The sequence below is a fragment of the Equus przewalskii genome, chromosome 32 (genome assembly GCF_037783145.1).
Source record: "Equus przewalskii isolate Varuska chromosome 32, EquPr2, whole genome shotgun sequence".
NCBI lineage: Eukaryota > Metazoa > Chordata > Mammalia > Perissodactyla > Equidae > Equus > Equus przewalskii.
In genome coordinates, this window is record NC_091862.1 from 7,815,348 (window position 1) to 7,840,549 (window position 25,202).

At 41.8% G+C, this 25,202-nt stretch overlaps 1 protein-coding gene across 16 annotated transcripts in view; it reads right to left on the bottom strand.

Annotated features, from left to right (window-relative positions):
- MAP3K4 (mitogen-activated protein kinase kinase kinase 4) overlaps positions 1 to 25,202 on the bottom strand; it is a 139,090-nt gene that overhangs the window by 14,709 nt on the left and 99,179 nt on the right. For 5 of the 16 annotated variants that reach the window (XR_011535624.1, XR_011535623.1, XM_070603204.1 and 2 more), the window contains exons 6-16: positions 20,053 to 20,210; positions 16,529 to 16,645; positions 14,321 to 14,420; positions 14,136 to 14,219; positions 12,816 to 13,082; positions 11,307 to 11,456; positions 9,186 to 9,347; positions 8,554 to 8,687; positions 7,467 to 7,545; positions 6,667 to 6,733; positions 3,752 to 3,848 (exon numbers count right to left, since the gene is read on the bottom strand). Coding sequence is in view for 11 of the 16 variants with exons in the window: in XM_070603204.1 (XP_070459305.1) it covers positions 3,752 to 3,848; positions 6,667 to 6,733; positions 7,467 to 7,545; positions 8,554 to 8,687; positions 9,186 to 9,347; positions 11,307 to 11,456; positions 12,816 to 13,082; positions 14,136 to 14,219; positions 14,321 to 14,420; positions 16,529 to 16,645; positions 20,053 to 20,210 (1,415 nt within the window). In the remaining 5 variants the exon portion in view is untranslated. Of the gene's footprint in view, positions 1 to 2,800; positions 2,948 to 3,751; positions 3,849 to 6,654; positions 6,734 to 7,466; positions 7,546 to 8,553; positions 8,688 to 9,185; positions 9,348 to 11,306; positions 11,457 to 12,815; positions 13,083 to 14,135; positions 14,220 to 14,320; positions 14,421 to 16,528; positions 16,646 to 20,052; positions 20,211 to 25,202 lie in introns of all 16 variants that reach the window. The other 11 variants (XR_011535621.1, XM_070603200.1, XM_070603199.1 and 8 more) reach the window with 3 other exon arrangements.

Consider the following 25,202-nt stretch of genomic DNA (forward strand, 5'->3'; position numbering starts at 1 on the left):
AAGTGTTCAGCCATCCAGAATGAATCCATAAAGAGTGAAACCCAGAATGAAATAAAGGAAGTTAAAATTATAATTCAAATCATCCAAAATAAACATGGCATTAGTTTATTAACAAGTTTAGTGTGCATTTTTAAATGAATGATATAATGAAGTATGGTAGCATTTATGCTCTTTTTTATTATACACTGAATAGGTTTAAGGCAACGTGGGGTCTACTGAACAGACAGACGTTCACAAATTATGACGCATGCAATGCTTTTTTATTTCCCTAAACTCTCAAATCTAGTAACTACTTGTTAAGTCTCAAGAGAGGGGGACATCTTCTACTGGCATGAGGTTCATCAAAAAGTCTGGCACCACTACATGGAAAAATCACTGATGTTCAAGTCAAGAAACACCTTCTGCTCCTGAGCTATGTCAAAGACCGTGGGACCATGGAGCAGTCATTTAACACTTCTAGTTTCCTGATTTCTTAGAGACAAAATTAGTTAACTCCACATCCTCAGAGATTTTTGCCAGGGTAAAAGGCAAGAAAATATACTTAAAGCAAGTGGTGTGCTAGTGAACGTTAACAACTAGCTGTGGGGGGGGGGGGGGGGGTGTGGGGAGGAGAGGAGTTGTGAAGTTCGACAGTTTCTGTGGTGTAACAATTGGCTTGCAAAATTCCTGAAAACTTAATCAGCTCTTGCAAACCAGTAAGTGGCAGCTCCAACAAGCAGAACACTGCAAAAATGTTTTATAAACAATGGTAAGATAACTGAAGCTCAGACTATTTCCTAAGGCAAAGCAAATCAAATCAAAATAGTTACTGGATGCTGTGGAGCAGAGTAAAACTTCATTGTGGTTGCTGTATCTCTAAGGCAGGCAAGGGCTGCACCCTGTGAGGCTGGGGCATCCTGCCCATGCCAGAGGTCAGGGGCATCACTCCACTTCCTCGCAGCACATTCTCAAACCCAGGGCTGCACTGAGACTCCAGCTTTCGGGCATGTGCAGTCTACCTCAAGGTCCACTACACAGGTTCACGGCAATGGGGCTGAGGCCGAAGCTAAACTGAGCATGTGCACAGCTCAAACGGAGGAGTGAGGCTAACAACCATCGGCTATGCACACCTTCACCTGCTTTGCTGTTCTATACCTGCCGTCTCATATACACTACCACAAAATAAAGAACACCTTGTTCTTTCGTAAAAAATGGCCTTTGAGATGGCGCACTATGATGGTAGTAAAATTTCTAGGTATCAAGGGTCATCCTAAAGTATGTACAAATTTAAGATGAAGAACACTTAAAAAATGCTACTTATACCATGCTGAAAACTGCTTTTGCAAAGCCCGGCACTACGTGCACAGAAAGGCCACCTGCAGGTGTTTCACTTTGATACTAAATACGTTTCCTGTCCCACACCACCAACTTACAGGTGCCTTAAACCACAGTTCACCAACCTCCAAAAAACTGGGATGTTACTCCCCTTTTTCTGGCCTGGAGCAATCCTGGGAAGGTGGATGGAGTAGGTGTGGGAGCCAGGCTCCCCAGACCTGGGGAAGCGTTCGCCTCAACTATGACCGCCTAAGGACCACCTACAAGCGCATCTCAGGGCACATCACCTCCCTTAACTTTGTATCGCATTTACAAAAAAGATACTTTCACAAGCCCCCACAGGGACCTGAAAGCATATGTGGAACTACCTGCCATGAAATGCTCTAAACATAAAAATAAGGACGGTAAATTGGAATCTGTTCTACATTGTTAATTTTTTTAGTTGACTGCTCAAGCTGTAAGACACTTTGACATTTTTTTAGGTTATAGGCATTTATCACCAAAAGTTAGGAATATTAATTATTTTAATGAATGAGAAGAATGGAAATGTTTGTATAAATTTTAGACTGTTATAAAGTAAGTCTAAAAACACTTTAGTCTACATTAAATTCTAAAGCTACACATCACTGTTCTACCAACAGTATACTAGCAGTTCTGAGGAGCAGGATCCAGAGCACTGAGTTCCTTCAGTTTCATCTGTTTTGATCATATTACCCTCAACCCCCATAGTTTTGCTGGACTCCATCACCATCTGCACTGGAAGATGAGTATAGTGACCCTGTCCCCTTCTCCCAGACAAAAGGGCAGAATTGAGCAACCAAATGACCTTTCTCCACTAAGCTATGAGTCCTTGATGAAATCCTCTGCCCAAAAAAAGCACTAGAGTGGGAAAAACTGCAGAACTCCCCTTTATATAGTCAAGACTTCATGCAAGAGACTCCCGTTTTTCTGGGCTTGCCAAATGTCTGACAGCTCTTCTAGCAATGATTTATTCTCCAGAGAAGATACAAACCCCATTAACTTGCTTTTCCACTATTGTAAACAACTTCTAATTCACAACTGTTAAATTAGGAAACTCAGTTAGGAGAGTGATCCTCCTACAGAACAAACTGCCACCTAATGGTATCAACGAGACGTTTTCTTTGAACTACCTCAAGACTCCTCGGGAAAAGCACTGTTTGCCAAAATTCTCATGCCTCCTTCTGGTGTGGACCAGGTTCTTTCCTCCAAAACTCTCTCTTAAGAGTTACTACCAGCAGAGACTCCAGTCATTTTGGTAAATATCAGCTCCAAAGAAATGTTAAAATCAGGCAGACTGTCTACTCATGCTGGTTGGTGCCAGAGCCTTGGGGCCACGACACCCCACGGAAGGCCCCTGTGTATCACACACACCACGGGAGAGAAGTCCCGCTGTGTCCTGGGACACACCCGAAGCTGAGGTCACTGCAAGGGGGCGAGGAGACGCGATGCTGGTGAGAGCGACTACCTGGTCTCATGGGCACTGCTGATGGGTTTGGGCGGCGCAGAGTCGCTGCCTGCGGGGCCGGGGCGGCCGGCGGTGGCGGCGGCAGCAGCGACAGCAGCAGCAGCAGGGCTGCCGTGGCTCCGCGTGTCTGAGGGCACGCTCCGAGTGCTAAGGCGAGAAGAGAAGCTTCAGGAACACAGACGAGCAAAGGGGATGGGTGCTCAAATGGTTTTCAGTTAGAAATAAAAACGAGGAAGTGAAAAATATTTAAAAATATAAAATGCAACTTGATTCAGGTCTAGGTGTAAAAAGGAAAAAAACTAATTTGAAACTAATTATTATTAAAAATCATCGTGACCCTTTCCTAGAGAATACTATCAAATAAAATTAACTTTTAAAAAGTGATTACACAGGGGAGAGAAGATGCTCACTACCTCAAGATGCAGAAATGCCACCACATTCAAGGTAAGTATTTCAAATGTACTGGAGTTTCTAAGCTCACTTTAGTATTTAAGTTGCTGTGTAGTTACACACACGCATAAAAGTCCAACCTGGAAAGATCACTCCAGTTTCTTCACCACTTTTAAGCTGATATTTAGTATTGTTTTTTCAAATGTTTACTATGCTATCTATGCATACTCAAATTTGTTTTCCTGAGGTCATTTTTCAAAGAAAGAAAAAGAAAGAATGATTCCAAAGCTGGAAAGCATTTAGTAGCTGGAGGTTATAAATAAGCTGAGAAACTAAGTTATCTTGAAAGGTATAAGTCTCTTTTAAATTTGCATGACTTTTTCTTTTGCAACTAAGGCACTGTGATATGTCTTCAAGATAACGCAAGTAAGAGCTTTTAAAATCGTAGGAACAAGAACACAGAAAAAATGTTTAGTTATCAGAGCAAGCATCCAGTAGCTTTCAGAGCATTAGCATGCGCATCAAAGAAGAATCCGTAAAGCCAATCACTAGACCAAATACCTGAATCCCTCTGGGGTTGGGATAATGAGATGCGGGTTAGGAGGGTCGCTGTGGCATCGCGGTACCTTCACAGGACGGGGGCTGTTCCGATGAATCGCTGCCAGCGAAAATGGCGACAAATGCAACGTGTTAAAGGGCTCATTGGAAAATTGCCAAACCAGAGGATTAAATGGAAACAGATGTGACTTAATTTTTCTGGTGACCAAAATAAACCTATTTGTATAAGAAAATCATATTACATATACAAATGTTGTGGGAAAATGTCACTTTTTAGTTATATTACACACACACAAACTTTTCTCCATCAAAAACATTTTTTAAATCCCGGAGTGAAATATACATAATACATGTGAAATAAATGACATAATTGATTTTAGAAATAGATGAAAATGTGGCTAATGAGGCAACTCTCTTTAACAAAAAGGAGTTCTTTATGTTATCTACACTTTTAAAAAGATTCTGGTCAATGGTGACATTCCAACAGGTCCTGAGTTGGGGGGGGGTCACTGTCATTTTCCTGAGCACCTGGAGTTTTATTTAACTCCCTTAAACCAAACTCGGAGGATGGGGTACAGTTTAAATTGGTTATTCTTTTCTTTCAGAACATGTTTTCTTCTTTTAAATATTCTGATAGAAGGTAAATATGGATAAAATTTAAAACAAAATTTTTAAAAGCAATCTCACCTAGTGACTACAAAAATGCTGACAATTCTACTTTCCCAAAAACTAAACCCAACTATTCATGGACATATGTTATATAGTCTACATATGTTTTATCCTAAACGGAAGTACTTCCTTCTTCATGGTTTTTGTTTGCTTTTAATAATATTACACAGGAAAGACAAAAGTATCAGAAATGGAGAGACTAAAGGGAAAACTTGCAAAACAAAAATCAAGCAATTGTTAAGAAGAAATTCAGGCAACTTGTGTCCCTGGTTGATTATCTCAACTATTACAATAACAAATGGAAGAAATCCAATAGTAGCAAAGATGAGAAAAAAAAAGATTCAGTGAGAATGGTGATGTCTTTAATACAGCTAACATACTGGGAACTACTGAGTCAAACTACAAAATTTTCCTATGAAGGAATAAAATAAAGACATTCTGTTAACACACACACACACACACACACACGTTTAACATTCTTCATGCATGAAAGAAGATATTTCTTTTAAGAGTATGCATATCTAACTGTTGCAAAACTGTGATACTGAAAAAAAACTCCAAATAGCCAATAAACATAAAATAGATGCTCAAATCTCGCTAGTGGTGAACATTTATCATAGAGATGTTTTTCATGGCAAAACAAACAAACGTCCATAAGGAACTAGTGGAAAGAACTGCAGTGCGATCATATGGACACAACGCAGCCACTGAGGGGAATGAATTGGATCTATACCTGCTGACATGGAGGAATTTCCACAATTGTCAGACAAGAAAAGCCAGAGATGAATATCCAACGTGACCTAATCTTTATACCATAAGTGACAGGAAAACCAACAACTCTTTATATGCTTGTGTGGTTACATGAGCATAAAGGCGCAGTAGAATGTGTTGGTATAATTATATGAGGATAGAGAAAATGCAGGAGGTTCTACACCTGGCTGCTATCATTAGTTCTGGGGGTAGAGCAGAGGCAGAGGAAGAAAGTAAACAACAACAAAAATGACAGCTCAGGTGCTCTCACTTTCATTAATTTAAATTGTTTAAAATTTCTAAGTTTCCATGTCTCGATGTTTGTTACATACAAATACAATTCTGCTTTAATTTACTATCTCAAGAATGGAGTAAGACTTTTTTCTGATACATATTTTATTTCAATGTATACAGTAACACAATAATAACTGTAACTGAAAACTGTAATTAAAGTTTATTGTAACATAACAACTTTTTGGGTTTTTTTTTGAGGAAGATTAGCCCTGAGCTAACGTCTGCTGCCAATCCTCCCCTTTTTGCTGAGGAAGACTGGCCCTGAGCTAACATCTTTGCCCATCTTCCTCTATTTTATACATGGGACGTCTACCATAGCATGGCTTTTGCCAAGCGGTGCCATGTCTGCACCCAGGATCCAAACCTCTAACCCCGGGCCGCCAAAGCAGAACGTGTGCACTTAACTGCTGCGCCATCGGGCCAGCCCCAACAAGTTTTTTTTTTTTTTAGCAAAACCAAATAGGAATTGACTACATCAGTGGGGAAATGGGGACCTAGGAAAGCTGTGGAGAAGAAAACGAACTTATTCTCCTTCACAAGGTGACAAAGGAGGGACAAAACAATTACACTCACCCACCTGCAGCAGGAAAGGCCCTTGCTCCTTAACAGCCAACTATCTCTCCAAGTCTTCCCTCCCCAGAAGAAAAGATTTTAAGGGGGAGAAGAGAATGAGAACAGAATGGTTTTGGTGTGCAAAAACAAAATTGTAGTTTAACACTGCTGGCAAGCACCGAATACCCCGTGTTGGCTTTTTAATCTTCCTATTGGATTTAGAAAGATTACTGTGGAGTTCTCTATATATACAACTCATTCTTTTTTTTTTCTTGAGGAAGATTAGCCCTGAGCTAATATCTGCCACCAATTGTCTTTTTGCTGAGGAAGACTGGCCTGAACTAACACCCATGCTCATCTTCCTCTCCTTTATACATGGGACACCTGCCACAGCATGGCTTGATGAGCATAGGTCCACGCCTGGGATCCGAACTGGCAAACCCTGGGCCGCTGAAGTAGAGCACACGAACTTAAATGCTACATCACTGGCTAGCCCCTACACACCTCGTTCTATAACCTTCTGTGTCATGGTCCTGAATGTTCTGAAAGAACCTCTGTACCATGTTAAATGACTACAAACAAGACAATGTGGTCACCCAAACCTGCACGCTCTGGGAGAAACGCTGTAACTGCTGTCTTACCAAGGTACAAACCTGTAACAGGACTGTGCGGCTTTCCTATCACGTGGCCAATGCATTCATTCATCAAGGCCTGTAAACTCTAGAAACCAAAGGAGAAGAGAAAGAAGGTATACTCTCTCAGTTATGTAAGTAGCACAAATTAAGCTTTTAGTGTATTTTAAAAAACATTCTATCATTAGTAAATATTTTCAAAGTTAGTTTAAAAGGAAACTGGCATAAACATAAATTAAACACACGCTGTACATAATTTAAAATAACATAGTATGCATTTCCATTTTTATAAGTAAAAGCAAATTAGCATTCAACTCCCCATAATGCAATGATGTGCACGAGCAAGGAACTTCTCCTGTAATCATCTCTACTATCTGGAGGCCAAAATGAATGCACTCGCCTTCTGAACGGCATTTTTGATCTGATGGAATTTACCGGAATAACAGTGATAATATTTAACATTTGGCATTACGCTCTCAAATGACACACAGTAAAGTAAAACAGCTAAGACTTGTTCTTCGTTAAACTGCTAAAAAGCAGCAACTAAGTCAGTACTTTATAAAATACGAAACTGACAAATACTATAGAAACGCCAGGCTACACAACTATACACTGACTAAGCCAGCTGACCAACACTGTCACCAAAGAAAAGAGCAGCAAAGGTCTGGCTGTGCCACTGAGATTGCTTTCACTTCTCAGCACCATCATTGCGACTGTGCATAAAATATTTAAGACCCACTATTAAATATAAAAAATACACAGTCAGGAACAGATAGTCATCAACTTGCTTTTCAATGAAAAAACTTTGGAAGATTCCATACCAAGAAGTCATCTTCTGGTAGAGCTGAAATAAACGCAGGTTCGATGGCTTGCAGAAAGTCAAAACCTTGAGTCGCCCACCTGTTACATGGAAAAGTTCAATAATCACAAAACAACCCAGAAAACGCTGCAGCAGTTTTAATCTATACAATACTGAAAAGTAATCTGATTAGAAAATTACTACCTAAGACAAACACATTTTTTGTCTTTATATAAATGCCTGGGGCTGAGTAAGTTTATAGTGTGTTTTGGGAAAGAACAACAAACGGCTTCTTAATAAAAGAACTGGTTACCAATTTGTTTTCCATTTACACTAAGTAACAGGCTTAAATTTCATGAGGGAAGAAAGAAGATTTGCAATCAGGAAGATCCGTCCAGGGAGAATGTAAACTCCCTTAAAGATAACTCATTTTGGAACAAATTTTTTAAAAAGTTTTCTAAGAGTTATGGGGTTTTCTTTGTAAACAGGATCATTAAAAAAAAAAACACAGGGTCTGGCCTGATGGCACAGCAGTTAAGTGTGCATATTCCGCTTCAGTGGCCCGGGGTTTGCCGGTTCAGATCCTAGGTGCAGACCTATGCACCGCTTGTCAAGCCATGCTGTGGCAGGCATCCCTTGTACAAAATAGAGGAAGATGGGCACAGATGTGAGCTCAGGGCCAGTCTTCCTCAGCAAAAAGAGCAGGACTGGCAACAGATGTTAGCTCAAAAACAAATAAAAAAACCCAGAAGGGCCAGCCCAGTGGTGTAATGGTTAAGTTTGCATGCTCCACTTCAGTGGCCTGGGGTTCAGATCCTGGGCGTGGACCTACACACCACTCATCAAGTCATGCTGTGGCAGCATCCCATGTAAAAAAGAGAGAGAAAGACTGGCACAGGTGTTAGCTCAGGGAGAATCTTTCTCAAGCAAAAAGAAGATTGGCAACAGATGTTAGCTCAGGGACAATCTTCCTCACAAAAAAAAACTCACAAAAAGCTCAAAATGCTCTTTTTTGTGTCATCTGCTCAGAAATCCCATATAGAAGATAAGAATAAAATGCAACCAATCCCACATGACTCATGAAGGGAAACATCCTACTTGCTCTTTACCTGGGTCTGGTACCTCTGCCACTCTCACATTTAGTCAGGACATAATTCATCCATTTCCGAGCAAAGCTTATATATTTGTCTCCTATCTTCTGTCTAAACTCTCCAGACATTAAACGAACAACTTCTTTATGATACTGTAAGAAGATTTCAAGTGTATCAAAATGAAGAAGAAAACAAAGATTATACAAACACCTAAACACTACAATGCCACTAAATGTTTTAAAATGTCATTTTTCTGAAAACAAAAAGCAAAATCCAATCAAAATTTACATATTTTGCAAAGAGTAGGAAGAATTAGAGAATACAATGTCTTAAAATGCAGTTTCACAAATGTTTTATTCATAAGTTTAAATTAAGAATGTGCTTTTATGATATTAAACATCTCTTAAGGATGGTTTTTAAATGTAAGTAGACAGCTGCTAGCACAAAATCAAAACAGAGCAACCATCTGACAGTTTAAAAGGAAACCAACATTTCCGATATTCAGCAGCGGTGTAAGACGACATTCTTGACTAGGCTGTGATTACAATCAACAATCAGATTTGCTGTACAAGATTCCTAATACTTTTTGTAAGTAAGTTACAAAGCAATTGCTACGCTGCACTGTGTTTTTTCTCTTATTTTGTACCTACCTCAAACCCAAAATTGTACCCCTGAATCATCGCTTCTCGGTAGTACTGTTGCAACGTGACAGATTCAGATTCATCAACTTCAGCATCAAACTCTGAAGTGAACATGTGGTCCACTCGGTCAATGGCATCACTTATTCTGTTGCAAAGCTCTAATGCATCATTCTAAAGAGTCCCAAACCATAATTAATCCAAAACGAAGCAAATCACACAATAATTACTGTATTTTAGAGGAAGACTTCTTTCATCACACAGACATTAACCACTGCAATATATTTTGGACATATATCTTTGGGTTATTCAAAAGGAATGATGAAAAGTAGAGGAAATTATACTATTTTCATTAGGTACTCTTTAACATCTTAGGAAACACAAGAGGAAAATCCATTTAAAATGATAATGCCTAATCACAATGTAGTCTTTGGATAGACGCTTACAGCTCCGATATTCTGCTTATCAAAACCAGTGTGTTTTCCCCCTGGGGGTCACTCAAGTGCAAGCATGGCTTCAATCCCAGAGTGCAGTGACAATGTGTTCCTAAGTGACCTCCACGGTGTCATCAAGTCATACAGTCCTTCTTACGCCCCTGCCACTTCCCAGTTCAGGGCTTCTCAACTAGGGCTGACTTTATGCCCCTAGGCGACAACGGCGATGTGGGAAGATATTCTGAGTTGTCACAACTTGGGGAGGGGGGCCTGAAATCTACTGGCATCTATCAGGTAGAGGCCAGGGATGCTGCTAACCACCCTACACAGTCAGCTCCCCAAAACAAAGAGTTATTGACCCAAAATGCCCACAGCACAGAAGCTGAGAAACCCTGCCCCAGTCAAGCTTTGCTGTCCCCCTAAGCAACCCTACAACAGCTCTAAACTGGGCTCCCTTTCCGCCCATCCTTAAACCACATATATACATACATGGTCGCCATCAGGCAATCCCTCTACATATTGTTCTAAAACATTCTTCCTAAATCCTCAACAACTCTCTGGGGCTTAAAAATAAAATGCAAAATCTCTCAACAGCCTGATTTTTGCCCACCTGATTATCTCCCACCACTTCCCACTGTATACACCAAGATCCAGCTAAATCACACTACTTGATATTCAGTGAGCATTCGCTTAACCCTGATCCACGGACACCAACACCCTAATGTTCCTTTTGTTAGTCTCTTCCCAATGTGCATCTTTTGAACTCCTCCCAAGCTGAAACGCCTCCATGGTGGCAATTCCCAGATGCTACCAGGAGGAGCTGATGTATCCCTCTGTACTCAGTGTGACCGTTCAGATCCTAAAGGCGATAAATCCCCTAAACTCAAGAAGAATTGACATCTTACAGAATTTTGCACTCTCCAGAGTTCACTGACTCAAACTAAAAGAAAAGACAAAAGCCCCCACGCTGGTAGTAAAGTGGGACGACAATCTACAAGAGAGAATGTTTACAGCTAAATAAGACAAATCAGATGGACAGTAGAAAAAGAAATGCTTATCAAACTACTAGTAATTTCAAGAAGTGCTTCTCTAAGAAGTCAAGCCTTAATGTGACTGAGAAGACATAACTGATGACCTGTGGAAAACTGTGGATGAGACCACACCTCTGAGAAATGGAGGACAAGACAGAGTGGTGCAAACAGGAAACAGTGGAAGAGAAGGCGAGGCTCTGGCTGTCACGAACTTTGAAGGCCTTTGTGCCTGTCTGCAACTGGCTTTCTCTATTCTGTTTAATTTGGCTGAATTGCCTGTTAAACAAAAGCATACATCTCCTTTCAGCTCACACACCACTGACTTGGAGCGCCTCTAGTGAATACTGGTAAGTGCTACAGCAGAAAGGAACTCAGATTAGGAATGAAGACGCCTACATTCCAACATCAACTTTGCTACTAACCAGCCATGTGACCGTTAAGAAGTCACGTAACTGTTCACATTTCTATCCTTTCCAATTCTCATGTTCGACAGTTCCAGGAAAGAGGCAGGAAATCTTTAGTTGAGACGTGGGAAGAGGGAGAGCAGGGAGAACAATTTCAAGAGCTCGAGTCCCTTCACTGCTATTAAATTATAACATACTGACTATTCCATAGTATTACAGCCAAACATAAACAAATTAGCTAACGTAAACTTGACCGTGAAATACCTTTAGCTGCTGCAAAGCTTTGGCGATGACCGGCTGACTGGACGTCTGCTCCTGGCGTAGAGTCATGAGTCCTTCAATGGACTGCTGGAACGCTTTTCTCTGAATTATGAGATGGGCAGACTGCATGACAACTAGTAAAACATTATCCACCTGGGAGGAAAATCAAGCAACGGGCTTAAAAACAGACCTACTTGTTGTTTTCCCGTTCTAGTTCAACCGCAGACCAAAAACAATGCCCATCTCAGGGCTACCTGGCCAGCAACCATCTGAGCAGAAAGTAGTTTTCAAGCAAAGCTGCTCCCATAGAGCAACACACTGCGAAAGGCACTGACGTTCAGGATCTGCAGCACAATGGTGAAGAAGCCCATGGGATCATGCGGGCATGTCGTCTTCAAAATACCCTAGACCTGCAAGTAATTCAACACTCCTTGTACAGTGCATGTGCGTGTGTATTGCAGCAGCATGTGAGGATGGCAAACGCAGGAATAAGAGTGGGATGAGAGGAATGGCCCTTTATGAAACAGTAAGAAATCAAGACTTTATTCTTTTTATTCTTTAAGTGATAGTCATTGCAGTATTTTGTGTAGAACTGTGATGTGATCAAACGTATGCATTATAATAATCACTGTATCAGAATGACAGAACCAGAACAAAGAAATACAGAACTGGAGGGAGAGAAAATGAAGGTCGAAGCAGGCAAACTAAAAGTGGGAAAGGCATGATGAGGTCTGACTATGGGAGGGCTCCGGGGACGCAAGGGAAGGGTCATTTGCTGAAAATGCTTCAGGCCTGCGAGGGCTAGTGATTACCTGGAAGGTGGGAGACTGAATTTATATTAACTGTCACAGTCTGGGTTAAACAACCGAGTGGACAGAGCAGCACTCACTGAGCCAGAGAGCACTGGAGACAGAGCAGCTCTGTGGAGCTGAGGGGACAGCCGACCAGTGTGTTCAGCACCAGTGGGACTGAGTTAGGGGTGCATGGGAGCACCCACCATCACTTTCCCTGAGCTGAACACAGAGAACATGAGGAGGCTTCTTACAGCTTTAACTAATGAGTTAATAAACTGTCATGGGACCCCTGTCAGGTAGGCAGGTGCTACAAAAATGAAAACTAGTGGCCAGTAAACCAGGGGCCTGGAGAACTGGGGTTTCTGGAACTCCAAATTAAATGAGTAAGATGATTCCTTTAGATCATGGGCATACAGACCTAACTACATGACTGAACTAAGAAAAGATATAAATAAAATATTCCAAACATTCCAGTGTAATTTAACATACTTACAGAATTTGATGGAATAAGTTTAGTACAAGTAATCCTACAAAATTATCTATTAAAACATCAAGGCATATTTTTGGGAAGTGTATACTTGAGACTACTATGGCAGTTAAGCCAATCATTCATGAGCTGCTAAGAGTTCATTCTTCCTACAAGTGTTTTAAGTAAGTAATACTGCTTGAAGGTAGGGGGTGGGGAGCAGTGGGTGTGGGAACTGGGGGTGAGACATACCTGCATGCTTCTCAGAGTGTCAACAGTCTCCACTTGAGGCACAATTTTGACAGGCTGTGCCTCCCAGGTGGCCCAGCTGTCACCCGAATCCCGAGTGCGATCACTATGCTTGGTTAAAAGCAGATAGGCGTCAATTAGCACATCATCTGAATCTTTTGAGCAATCCTTTCCTGCAGCTGCATTGAGTAACTGCAAAATAATACTCTTCTCCTCGGCAAGACTGTCTGGAACAAACACTTGCAAGTTTTCTAAGCCAGGAATTTGTACCTGGAAAAGAAACAATCCAAAGTCTTGAATTAAGGAACGTGACACATCACAGAAACATTATTTTTAAAAAAACAAACTAGAAAAAGACAAGCAGGTTTGAGGAAGAAGATGTGGGAAAGGCGTTAGCCAGAGCAATGAGGGGAACCGCAAGAACAAGAAGTTCAGTTCAGTGAGACCGGAGGAGGGAGGGTGGAGAGGCTTTGTAAAATTTCTCCACCTGTAGGACATCCTCTAACTTCTTTATTCTGAACGACAAGAAAACGCTCTTCAGGGGAGGATGCCAGCCTGAAACAAGCTCAGTGCTAGTCTGCAGTGCGGCCGTTAGGAAGCTGCTCCCCTACGGCAACGCACTGCAGTGGGCCCTGATGCTCGGATCTTCAGCATGATGGAGAAGCTCACGGGATTGTGCAGGCAGGATGTCTGCGCAAGAGTCACTTGACTCAGCGAAAAGGCAAAAAACCGAGAATACAGACTCACTAATTACGCTTAGCAGGGACATCACAAAAAGCCTTTAAAGATCATTTTAACAAGGAATGCATATGGGATATGTTGAGCAAGTCACACATAAACATGGGCGGGATAAACTGCCCAGTAACAACACCAGACACCGAGCCTAAAAGTGCTAAATCTCAAACAACTTAAATGGGAGCAAACATGGTGACTCAAAAAGTGGCTCTAGTACAAGCAGGACGCTGACGTCAAAGACCAATGTAGAAAGTTCGAACTGCTTCAGGAAATGTGAGGGTGAAAAGCCAAACAACTACTTAAAATTGACATATTACTTTATATATCTTATTTTAAATATATATATGTGTACCTAATTTAATAAATTAAATAGCATGAGTAAGTATTTAATTACTTTATCTGCCTTCTTAAAGCAAGCTAACGAATATGAAAAACTGTTGTTTTTCAGATCAGTCTTGTAAGTGGGGTCAATATATGGCCTGCAAAGCCTAAAATATTTCCTTTCTGGACCTCTAAGAAAAAGTCTGCTTGTTTTAGAGTAAAGTAAGAAAGGCAAAATATTTCAATTATACCATCTTAAATACGCACCTTAACATACTGTTTTGATTTCAGAACCTCCAGAAGGTCTCTAACTGGGGCTGAAAGTATGAACTCTGCAGCTATTTCGAGGTCCTAGGATCACAGTTACAAAGAAACTTCTTTAGGGTTAGCTTTTTAAAAAATAAGCTAAAAGAAAAATAAGATGATCACCACAAACCAGGACTGTTACGCACCTTCCTCAGCATTTTAGCAAATCCGAGCGCTTTGGAGGCTCTCTCCCTGGCCTCATGGAAGAGCTCCTTCAGAGCGCGACTGATCTCGATGACAGACCTCCTGCAGGGGGACGGAAATCTGGTCAGAGCACCTCAGGGCACATCAAGAAACATGTAACAATAAAGAGGAAGCAAATTCCAAATCACGTTGCAGAGGTTCCCCCTTATCTGCGGTTTCAGTTACCCACGGTCAACCACAATCTGAAGATATTGGATGGAAAATTCCAGAAATAAACAATTCACAAGTTTTACATTGCATGCTGCTCTGAGATTTCATCATTGCGTGATGAACTCTCACTCCATCCTGCCCAGGACGTGAATCGTCCCTTTGTCCAGCAGATCCACGCAGTAGATGCTACCCGCCTGTTCGTCACTTAGTAGCAGACTTGGTTATCAGATCGACTGTTGCGGTGTCACAGGGCTTGTATCACAGGGCTTGTGTTCAAGTGACCCTTATTTTACTTAATAATGGCCCCAAAGAGCAAGATTAGTGATGCTGGCAACTCGGATACGCCAAAGAGACGCCAGCTGTAAAGTGCTTCCTTTAAGTGGAAAGGTGAGAGTTCTCAACTTAAGAAAGGAAAACAATCGTATGCTGAGGTTGCTACGGTCTGGGTTAAGAATGAATCTCCATGAAATTGTGAAGAAGGAAAAAGAAATTCGTGCTAGTTTTTCTGTCACACCTCAAATATGTACATATAGGAGAAAACATAGTATATATAGGGTTCAGTACTATCCTCAGTTTCAGGCATCCACTGAGGGTCTGGGAACATACCAGATAAGAGGGGACACTACTGTAATAAAGATTTTATAAACAGGAGCAAGCAATTATTGAGAACGTACTGGAAATATTTAGAAGCGTGCTCCCCATAGTTTTCTGAAAAGTACTTGTATTTGTTAAGGCATATTTAATAACCTTCAAATAACAGAAAGCTCAATTCTCTAAAGATCTCATTATGACAATTTCTTGGAATCTGAAATAAGTTCTTAATTCCCAGCTCACAATCTAACTAAAAAGGAATATATACGTGATGGGCTAGTGAATGTTTAACAACTGTCTCCCTCTAAAGTATTGTCCTATGCGGTGTTTGTCGATTTTCACGGCATAAATTCTGCCATCGTAGCTGCTTTCAATCTACCAGCACCACACCACTGAGTGATGACTAGGGAAGAGAAGGGCACAATCGCGCACGGGCTCTCGGGGGCCAGGACAAGCCAGCCTGAGCACGCCACTGTGCAGGAACCCACTTTTTAGAGCCATCCCTAGGAAACAAATTAGAGCATCGTAAGAGCCATTCTCTAGTTCAGTATCTTAGTTCTTGAATTCTCATGCTCATTTTTAATCTACCACGTTAGCTCTAACAACAGCAAGAACTTCTGCAAACTGATTCACCCCACTTCTCAGCTATTCAGTATTTTCCAGGTGAGAATGTAGGTGGTGACTTCTTTCTTTAACCCTGGCCTAAAGACATTCCAGGTGTTCTGAAACCCAAAATGTGTTTTCCATCAAATTTTGGATGGTGAGAGAAGACATTTCAGCTCCAGAGAAGTTAGTTCCACCTGAGCATTTCCTAAGACTCATATGATACTGCTGATAATTGATCACAAAATGGCTGTTCAAGTGATAGACATCCCATAAAAACAGCAAGTGAACATGGCTCAACCTAAACACTACCTGCACAGAACTGGAGGATATGCAATAGATGAGCAAGTCATGGTTTCACATACTTAAGCTCAAAGTTCAACAGAAGGGATAAGCTAAGCATAAAAACAGTAAACAAGTACCAAATGCCAACTCAATGTATTAATGGAGGTTTTAAAGAACAGAAACAATTATTTAAAGACATTCCAGAACATGTGGATGAATTCTACTCTACTCATTTTTAGTCAACTTAAACTATCTATTCCTCTCTTCTTCTCTAAAGACACTGTTTTTATGGGGCTAAATAAATTCTAACTTCACTTTCAGAGAAAATTTCACTTAAAACCATAACCATAAGAGATCATATGAAAAGACATTACAGTAATAAGTAAATCCCTTTAGTTCTACTACCCAAATTCTTAAAGTCCAACATAATTTGGTTTGAACAAAGCTCATTTCAGGCTCATTACCAAGAGCAGAACTACAGGAAATAAGAAACGGGAGAGAAGAGTAAACGCAGCGTCCACCTGATTTCATCTGAAGCACTACTATCATCAGCACTGGTCCAGAATTCAGCACAGCTCTCCTGTAAGCCAAACTCCAAAAAACTTCCCGTAGATTTCAGCAGCATTCCTGCAATGTCACTAAGGGAACAAAAACAACGAAAGTAAACCAGAGAAGAAAAACTGTCCTCACTCAAACTCTTGAATGAGAAACTGAAAGGTTCAGCTATCGTCTCAATAGTTTGAAAAATCAATCACAGTTGAGAATTTCGTTTTCTTTTAATATAAAATCATGATGAATATGAAAAAGGAGAAATCTCGATAATGGCATGTATCTAGCTTTGTTCTATTACCAGAGTTTTCACCATAAACCTTAAAATCTTAAATCACATTCATAGTAGTTATGTAATTATTTCACAAATGTTATTTTCATCTTAAACAAATGTTTAAAATGGTATAAAATGGCCTCAAATATATATCTATTGACCAGATGCTTTTTAAAAGCTTAAGAAATTAAATGACAGCATAAGAAAACAAAGTAAATTCCTTAAATACAACTGTCTTTAAAAATTTCCATCACAATTAGCCTTTCATAGTCAATAATCATCAGACACTCTATATAGCTGATGCTTCTTGTTGAGTATATAATCTAAATACTCAGGTTAAATTGTAAACCAAAGTGTACAAAACAAATCTAAATGAGCGCAGTAAAAATTCAACAGCAGCTCATTGACCTCGATGATGTTCCAGGAAAGGAGCATAGGGTCTAGTAAAAGCGAGGTCAGTACACAACCAAGAGCGGATGTGGCAGGAGGTGGTGCTGGGGGAGCCGTCTGAGGAGGAGGCCTGCACCCAGCGGAAGCTGCGGCTTCATGGGCAATGCGGCCTCCTAACAAGCAGAACACCAGCGGGAACAGGGGCTCTGTCGGCAAGAGAAGGGAGGACGGCAAGGGAAGTCCAAGAAGAACAACAAATATGATCAAAGGGCACGACAATGTGTTAAGCAAGATGCATGTTTGTGAAAAGAAACTGTCCAATCTGAATGGAGTAGGGGGTGGTGGAATCAGACCAGGAAAACCAACGGGGCCACACAATGGAAGGTCTGGATGTCAGCTAACTTGTCTGATCTCTGTTTGTCAGGCAAAGAGGGCGGGCTTTAAAAATAACTGAGTGGGAAAGCGACCTGATTAGAAACACGCTTTTAGGAACAGTACTACACAAGGATAGCCAGGATGGATTTATTCAACAAATACTGAGTATCTGTTATGTCCCAAGCAGCAGTGAACAAAAGAGATAAAATCTCTCCAGTGAATAAAGAGTAAAAACAATAAAAATAAAAAAGGAAAATACATAGTATTTCAGATGTTGATAAGTGCTATGGAGAGAAATACAATAGGAAAGAAAGTTAAGGACGACTTGCTGGTAGGAATTTCAATTTTAAATATGGAGAAAGTAACATTTAGACAAAGACATACAGGAAGTGGGGAAATGAGTTACGAAAAGAACTGGGGGAAGAGCAGTCCAAGAAGAGGGATCAGCAAGTGCAAAGGGCCTGAGGTAGGAGTGGGCCCAGCCTGTGAAAAACACTAAGGAAGCCATTGTGGCTGCAGAGTAAGCACAGGAGAGCCTAGCAGGAGATGAGGACAAAGATTTAGGGAAAAGTCAGACTGTGTCAGGGCTTACGGGTCATTGTTTAGGTGCTCTCTTTTACTGAGTAAGAAGGGGAGCCACTGGCGTATTTGCAGCAGAGGAGAAAATGGTCTGACGCACATTTTAACAAGATCACTCTGGCTATGGCGTTGAGAATAAGCTATAAGGGATGAAGGGCAGAAACAGAGACTACTTAGAGAGCCACTGCAGTAACACAAGTAGAAATAACAGCCTGGGAGGAGTGGAGACTGGAGCGTGAGCAGAGGTCAAATTTTGGATATATCCTGAAGGATGAGGAGCAGATTAGAGGTAGAGAGTGAGAGTGAGAGAGATGGAAGGGCTAATTCCAAGACTAACTAAACTTGGGAAAACCAGCATATGAAGTAGAAGGTTGCACTAACACAACAGAGGCATCCAGAGCAGGAACAGTGCACATGGGCAGTCCCACAGCAGGGGCAATGAGGCAGCACTGGGAGCGTCTGGGAACACGGAACATGCACGGGGAGGCCAGGGTCTGCACTGTGCGGAATCTGAAGGACAGGCAACAGTAAAAACAGAAAGACTGACAGGAGGAAATAAGCGTACAGCGAAATTACACAATGTGAATTGGCAGTGGAACTAAACAGTAATCTTTTAAAAAAATTTCTTCAATAAAGCTTGACAGCCTGGAAACGAAAATGCTAACAGAAGAAATTATAGGCAAAGCAGAATTATGGAAAATTAAGAGAGGAAGAGATGTTGAAAATGGGAGTGAATGCATTTTTTTCAAAAGGCTGACTGTGGGGACCACTCTGAACAGGAGAGCAAGATAATCGGATTGGGAAGCACGGCCTGAAGGCCCGAAGAGCTGAGACCAGAGCAAGTTCACCACTCACTCAAACGGACAGGGAAGACCCAGAAAGAACTGGTGGTCAGGGCAGAAAAGCCAACACGAGATTCTGAGAAACTGAGCACACCACTATGGGTGGAGCTGAGAACAGTGAGTCTCCGGAGTCAGGAGAGAATTCTGAAAGGGGAAGTCCTAAAGAACGCACACAAAGGGAGGGGAAGGAAGTAGGAGCTGGGTATAAAAGACCTCATAAAAAGGAGACCAAAGGAACAAAATGGCTGATGAGGCAAGCGAGAGAAGGCAGCACCACAGGACAGCAGCAGGGGCTAGAGCCAGGAGAGGAAAGACCCTCATCAGGCGGCAGGACGTGGCCCGGCAGAGAGCGCTGAAACGCACCCCCCAGGAGAAGGGACACTCACTTGCTGGAACAAACAGACCACGCTCCCCAACTCTTGGTTTTCCTTTCAACTCTTTCACCATATTTATACCCAGTTTACAAAGAGGTTCTGTGATTGATATTAGTATTCTGTGATTCCCAAAACAGCGTCAGTGCAGACACACACTTCTCAGGTTGCGAATGTCCTCGCCGAGACTCACACACATGGGTCTAGAGGTCTACTCTACTCTTCAGAGGCCTTGGATTCTGCCTCTTTTTATATATAATCAAGAGGGTTTGCTCTAAGGCAGGATTTTTCAACTTCCAAATTGACATTGTGGGTGGATCCTTTTTTGTTTGGGGCAGGCTGTCCTGCACGCAGGGGGGATGTTTGGCAGCGTCCCGGCCTCTACTCCTAGATGCCAGTGGGAGCTTCCAGTTGCTACAATCAGAACTGTTTAGAGACACTGCCAATGTCCCCAGGGGGCAAATCACCCCTCACTGAGAATGTCCCTCTAAGGATGACAAAACCTGGGAGAGGGACACACAACAGATATGAATGACTGTCATTTTCAAGAACCACTGTCATTTTCACATAACTAAAAGTGCAGACAAGCACTGGGGGGCAGAGTGGGAGTGAGAGTGAGAGTGAGAAAGGAAAGCAGGCGGACTCGGGAGCATGAGGACTCCTACCAGAAGAGCTTTCCGGCCTGGGCTTCTCCTCCCCGGATGTAATGCGTTATTTCTTTGGTGAAATTCCACTCTTCTTCCAACAGATTTTTTAAACTATGAGATGCTTGAGGTAATTGCTGTAGCATTTGGATCCAGCTTCTCATGTAATCAAAATATACCTTAAAGACAAAAACGTACAGGGAGATATCGGAGGACAGAATTCAGCAACTCACAACTTTCCCCTCTGTTAACATGAAAGCTACAAAGCAGAAGGGCAGGTGGAGGGGCCCGCCGAGGCACCAGCACCGAGAGAAGGGACATTCTCCACCATGGTCAACTGAGGTCTCAATGAGGATTCTCCTTAAATTGTCTAACTCAACTCCTGGCAATTTAACACATTATTCATAATCCCCTTCAAATTCCTATTAACCAAAATGTTCTCAACATACAGAAGAGTACAATAAAGTAAAAAAAAATCAAAATAATACCACCTAGAAATTTTCATTATTAATATATTGTGAACAATATTTTCAGTTAAGAGGCTGGGATGTTTACTTGTTGACTTTTTTTTTTTGAGGAAGATTAGCCCTGAGCTAACATCTACCACCAATCCTCCTCTTTTTGCTGAGGAAGGCTGGCCCTGAGCTAACATCCATGCCCATCTTCCTCTACATTATATGTGGGATGCCTGCCACAGCATGGCTTGACAAGCAGTGCCATGTCCGCACCCAGGATCCAAACCAGCAAACCCCAGGCTGCTGAAGTGGAACGTGCAAACTTAACCACTGCACCACCAGGTCAGCCCCTACTTGTTGACGTATTTTAACTTTAGATGGTATCTTACATGTTGAGAGGAGGAAATGAGCACACTTTTCCCTACCATCCCTTCCTGACACCCAGATTTTTATGATATAATTTTTTCAAGATTTATGACATATAAATTATGATCTATAACCAAAATAATCAATTATTCTGCAGTGGGGTTTATGCCCACCACAAGTCCCAATACAACAGCTCTTGCATTTCTAAATTCTTTTATCTGCTGCTTAGTATGGTTTTACTATCAAGCAGTTTTTCTCAACACAGGTTCACAGTTGCTACGTTACAAAACATCACTGCCTACGGATTCCTTCACGGAAAGGATAACCTGGCTGGGTATAAAATATCTGAGTCACACATTCTCTCCTTCAGAACTTTTAAGATATTACTCCACCACCTTCTAATGCTGTCTGTTATCTTAGTGTGAAGAAATGTGACGCCAACTTAATCTCACAACTGTCACCACTCTCCCCACACCCTGAAGGTGACTTGTTTTCTCTGCTCAAATGTTTACAGATTCTTTCTCATCTCAGGTTCCAGTTATCTCACCAGGCTACACCTTAGGGTTCACTGGAATGAACATTTTCTGACATCCAGTAATAACCTTCAGTGGGCAAATTTCAGGCCTTTTCTTTCTTTCAAGAAAACTGTCTCATGCTGTATCTTTGGATGCTGCTGGGTCCTCCTCCATGCAGGCTGTGAAGTATGAGTCTGCAGTCTGGGTCCAGCATGAATACAGCTGTGCATGTGGAACCTACAATTATGGGTCTGCCACCACCTTATCCAAATGAAACAAGTCTCTTAACTACCAGGCCCAGGCCCTCCCTTTCACTTCTTGGAGCGCTCCTTCATCTCCTTGGTTTCCCTGGACCCTGGCTGTCTCCTGAGGATTGCACTGTCCCCTTACAGCCCTCTCAAGGGGCAACTGGCTTACCATCTCAAGGGCTACAAGGCATCAGGATCCTCGTGCTCCCAGTGCTACTCAAACCACTACTCTTATACAGGATTATTTAAAAACAAAAAAAATACCCTGCCCTTTTAAGATCTGTCGTCAGATATACCATCAACCCCCATCTTCATATAGTCATCTCCTGATTTCTAAATACCCATTGTCACTTGATACACTCCGGCATCTGACTTAGTCTTCTCTCCATCCCGGGCTCGGCCACCAGGCCGTGTGACTTCACATCATGTGGATGACCCCCCTACCATCATTTCAGTTCCCTTCCCTCACTGCCTCCATTCCAACCACCTTTTTTCCACTCTGACAAGGTTTCATCTTGGATCTTGTCATCACCATAACTGCTCCAAGCCCCGAATCACCAATTCAAATACACTGATGTTAAAACCTTCTCTCCTCCTTCCGGTTTATTTGTTCAACTACCACCAGTACAACTGTTCTCTTAATCTTATCTGGAGCTCCAGTCCACTGGTTCCTCTTCTCTCCCCAATTCACTACACCCCGCTTTGTTCACTTTCCTCCTTACTCAGTTTAGTCCGTGAGTTTATCCTTCCGACAGCACTCCTGTCAGTAAGCCACTCCCCTGCCACGTTCTACACCCTGCAGCCACCCCCACTGCCTTTTTATCTCATCTGCCTGTCAAAACCCCAAAGCCAGACAAGCCAAACTACTCCATTCCCCATGCACCTACTCAAGAAGCTGAGGGTCACGAGAGTCACGTGACAGGGAGGAGTTGCTAGTTCTACACAATCATAGTCACCAACCACATGGCGTACAACATTTCTGGAAATATGTATATCTCTACTCATTTTCCTTCTCTCTACAACCACAAGTTTGAAACTTCTCCATTGTGATCAAACCACCAATACCCACTCTCACCCATTCTCAGCAGATGCTCTCACCTCTCTTCACAAAATAAAGAGAAGTCATTAGAAATGAAATCTCTCATCTTCCTGATACCAAAAATGCAAAGCTACATACTGTTCCAGACTGTCCTTCCTTTCTTAACAGCAGAGGAGCTGTGCTTCCCCTCACCCCAACACTTGTGCTTTGAGAACCATCTCCTCACAGGATCCATTTCCCCTCTTCTTTCACACACATATATATACTTTTTTTCATCTCTTCTTCTTAACAAAATCAACCCCAAAGGCTTTCAAATGGTGTTGGGTATCTTCACTTTAAAGTTCTCTTACTGGACCCATTATCTTCACTATTGATCTTCTCCACAAGCCAGACACTCAGCAGTCACTCTCAATCCCTCCTCCACATTCAATCCACCCCTGAGGCCAGCCAATTTCACTTTCTAAGTTTCTTCTGAATCCTTACACTTCTTCCTAAATGTGTTATACCACTCTAACCCAAGGACTAGCAGACGCGCTACTGGAATAGTCCCTAAGTGGTGCACTCACATCTACTCTGGATCCCTCCAGTCTGTTCTTCAAACAGCAGCCACAACAATCCCTCCATAACGCTTGCTAAGGACCCTTCGTCCCAAAATTGCTTCCCACCAAGACTTTGCATCTGCTGCCTTCTCTGTCAGAAGTGTCTCTTTCAATTTCCCTCTTTTAATTAAGAAGTAAAAAGGCTTAAACATATTCTAACAAATATCACCCAGAATGAATAAATGTTAGTATTTTGTCATATTTGCCTTGGAAATTTTTTCAATAGGAAATAATACATCACAAAGTTAACTTCTCATTTGTTTCTTTCTTCACTTCTATCTCTTTCTTCCTTCCTCAGAGGCAACAATTATGAATTTAGTATGTCTCCTTCTAGTTTACATGCTTTTTAAGATAATGTTATATAATTTACAATGCATAGTATTATTTTGTCTAAGTTTTCAATTTCCTACATAAACTGGATCATAATACACATATCAACCTTACCTTCAGGTAAACTCCAGGTGTCCCTTCCTGAGAGAAGGTTTCCTAACCAGCACGTGAACTCACCTCCTACTGGTAAGAGTCCATAAAAGAGTGGTCTCTCCTTGCTGTGATGTTATGTTTGCATGATTCTTTAATAAGCATTTTCCTCGTCACTCAAACTCTGAGAGTGAGTTTATGCTCATCACTGAATCCTTGGCACCTGGCACGATGCGTGCCTGGCACACAGCAGACACCTAATACTATCTGTTGAGTGGAAAATTGAATCTTTTCTGCCCGTTTGCTCTTTATTCTTCTACAGGAACACTAACTGTGCATGTCTGAGCTCTCCCTGGTGTCTCCTATAACGATCACATTTTGTTCATCATTTTCATTCCCTTGATCTGGTTTCCTTAAATCTACTGTCACATGTTCCTACATCATATAGTAGATGTTTATTGTTTTGGTTATTTCTAAGGCCAGGGCCAGGAAAATGAACTAAGACAGGTCACAGCTTCAATACACATTTGCTGCCTCAAACAAATGCTCACCCATTTATTCCCTTGGAACTGCAGGCAGAAGTTCCTCATTTTTCAAGTTGAAAGGATTATGTGGCACAGAGTAAGGACCCCTAAGTCACAGACTTTCTGCAGCATAACTTGCTAATCACTGCTTCCCCTGACCCTTCTAACCTAGCTCTCCTTCGGCAGTCTTCCTCAGCTAACAGGAGAAGCTGCAGACGACAGGTGTCGGTACCCGTGCTCCTTGAGTCTGGTAGATGCTCCACCTCCAACAGTCCTCTACAGGGACACACCCTGCTCCTCTCCCGCCTCTTCATACCCCTAGATATCACAGATCTCATTTCACTGGGTGGGCCCTCTGTATCTAAAGTGGAATATAGTTACAGCTTACAATCCCCTCATTTAGTCTAAATTTTAAGGTAAATAATTATAATAGTCCTTTTTTCCTCTTTTACCAAATAACTTTTTTCTTTACTCTTTATTCTTTTTGCTGTTTTTCGTGAGTTTCAAGGGAAGACTGTTGAGTAAACATAATTTGATTGCCTGCCCAAAGGCCATTCTCTCCGTCCTTCCTAACAAAAACACTGATTCTCTTTGGGCTCCCCCAGTTCTCAAAACATGCCCCTGCACTTATCCATCTAGAGCCTTTTGGGGCACAATTTTAAAACCATTGATAACTTCTAGTTCTTCATCTGTGAAATTATGGAGATAAAACTAAGGAAGATCATGCCTCACAAAGCTAACTGGTAGCAAAGTCAAAACAAAATGCTAAGCATTTCTAGTTCTAACTAGCTGTGAATTTTGGTAATTCACTTAACCTAGGCTTCAGATGCCTCACAGGGGCACCGACGACGCCGCAACTAGATGACCTGGAAGGCACGTGTTAACCGCCTCCTTCTCATCCTTCCTGCTTTCGGGATCACACAGTAAAAGGTGCTGCATGTGACTTTGTAAGGCCATCAAAGACAGTTTGAAAAGCAAAGCACATTTTGTCTTTTTAAACTTCTG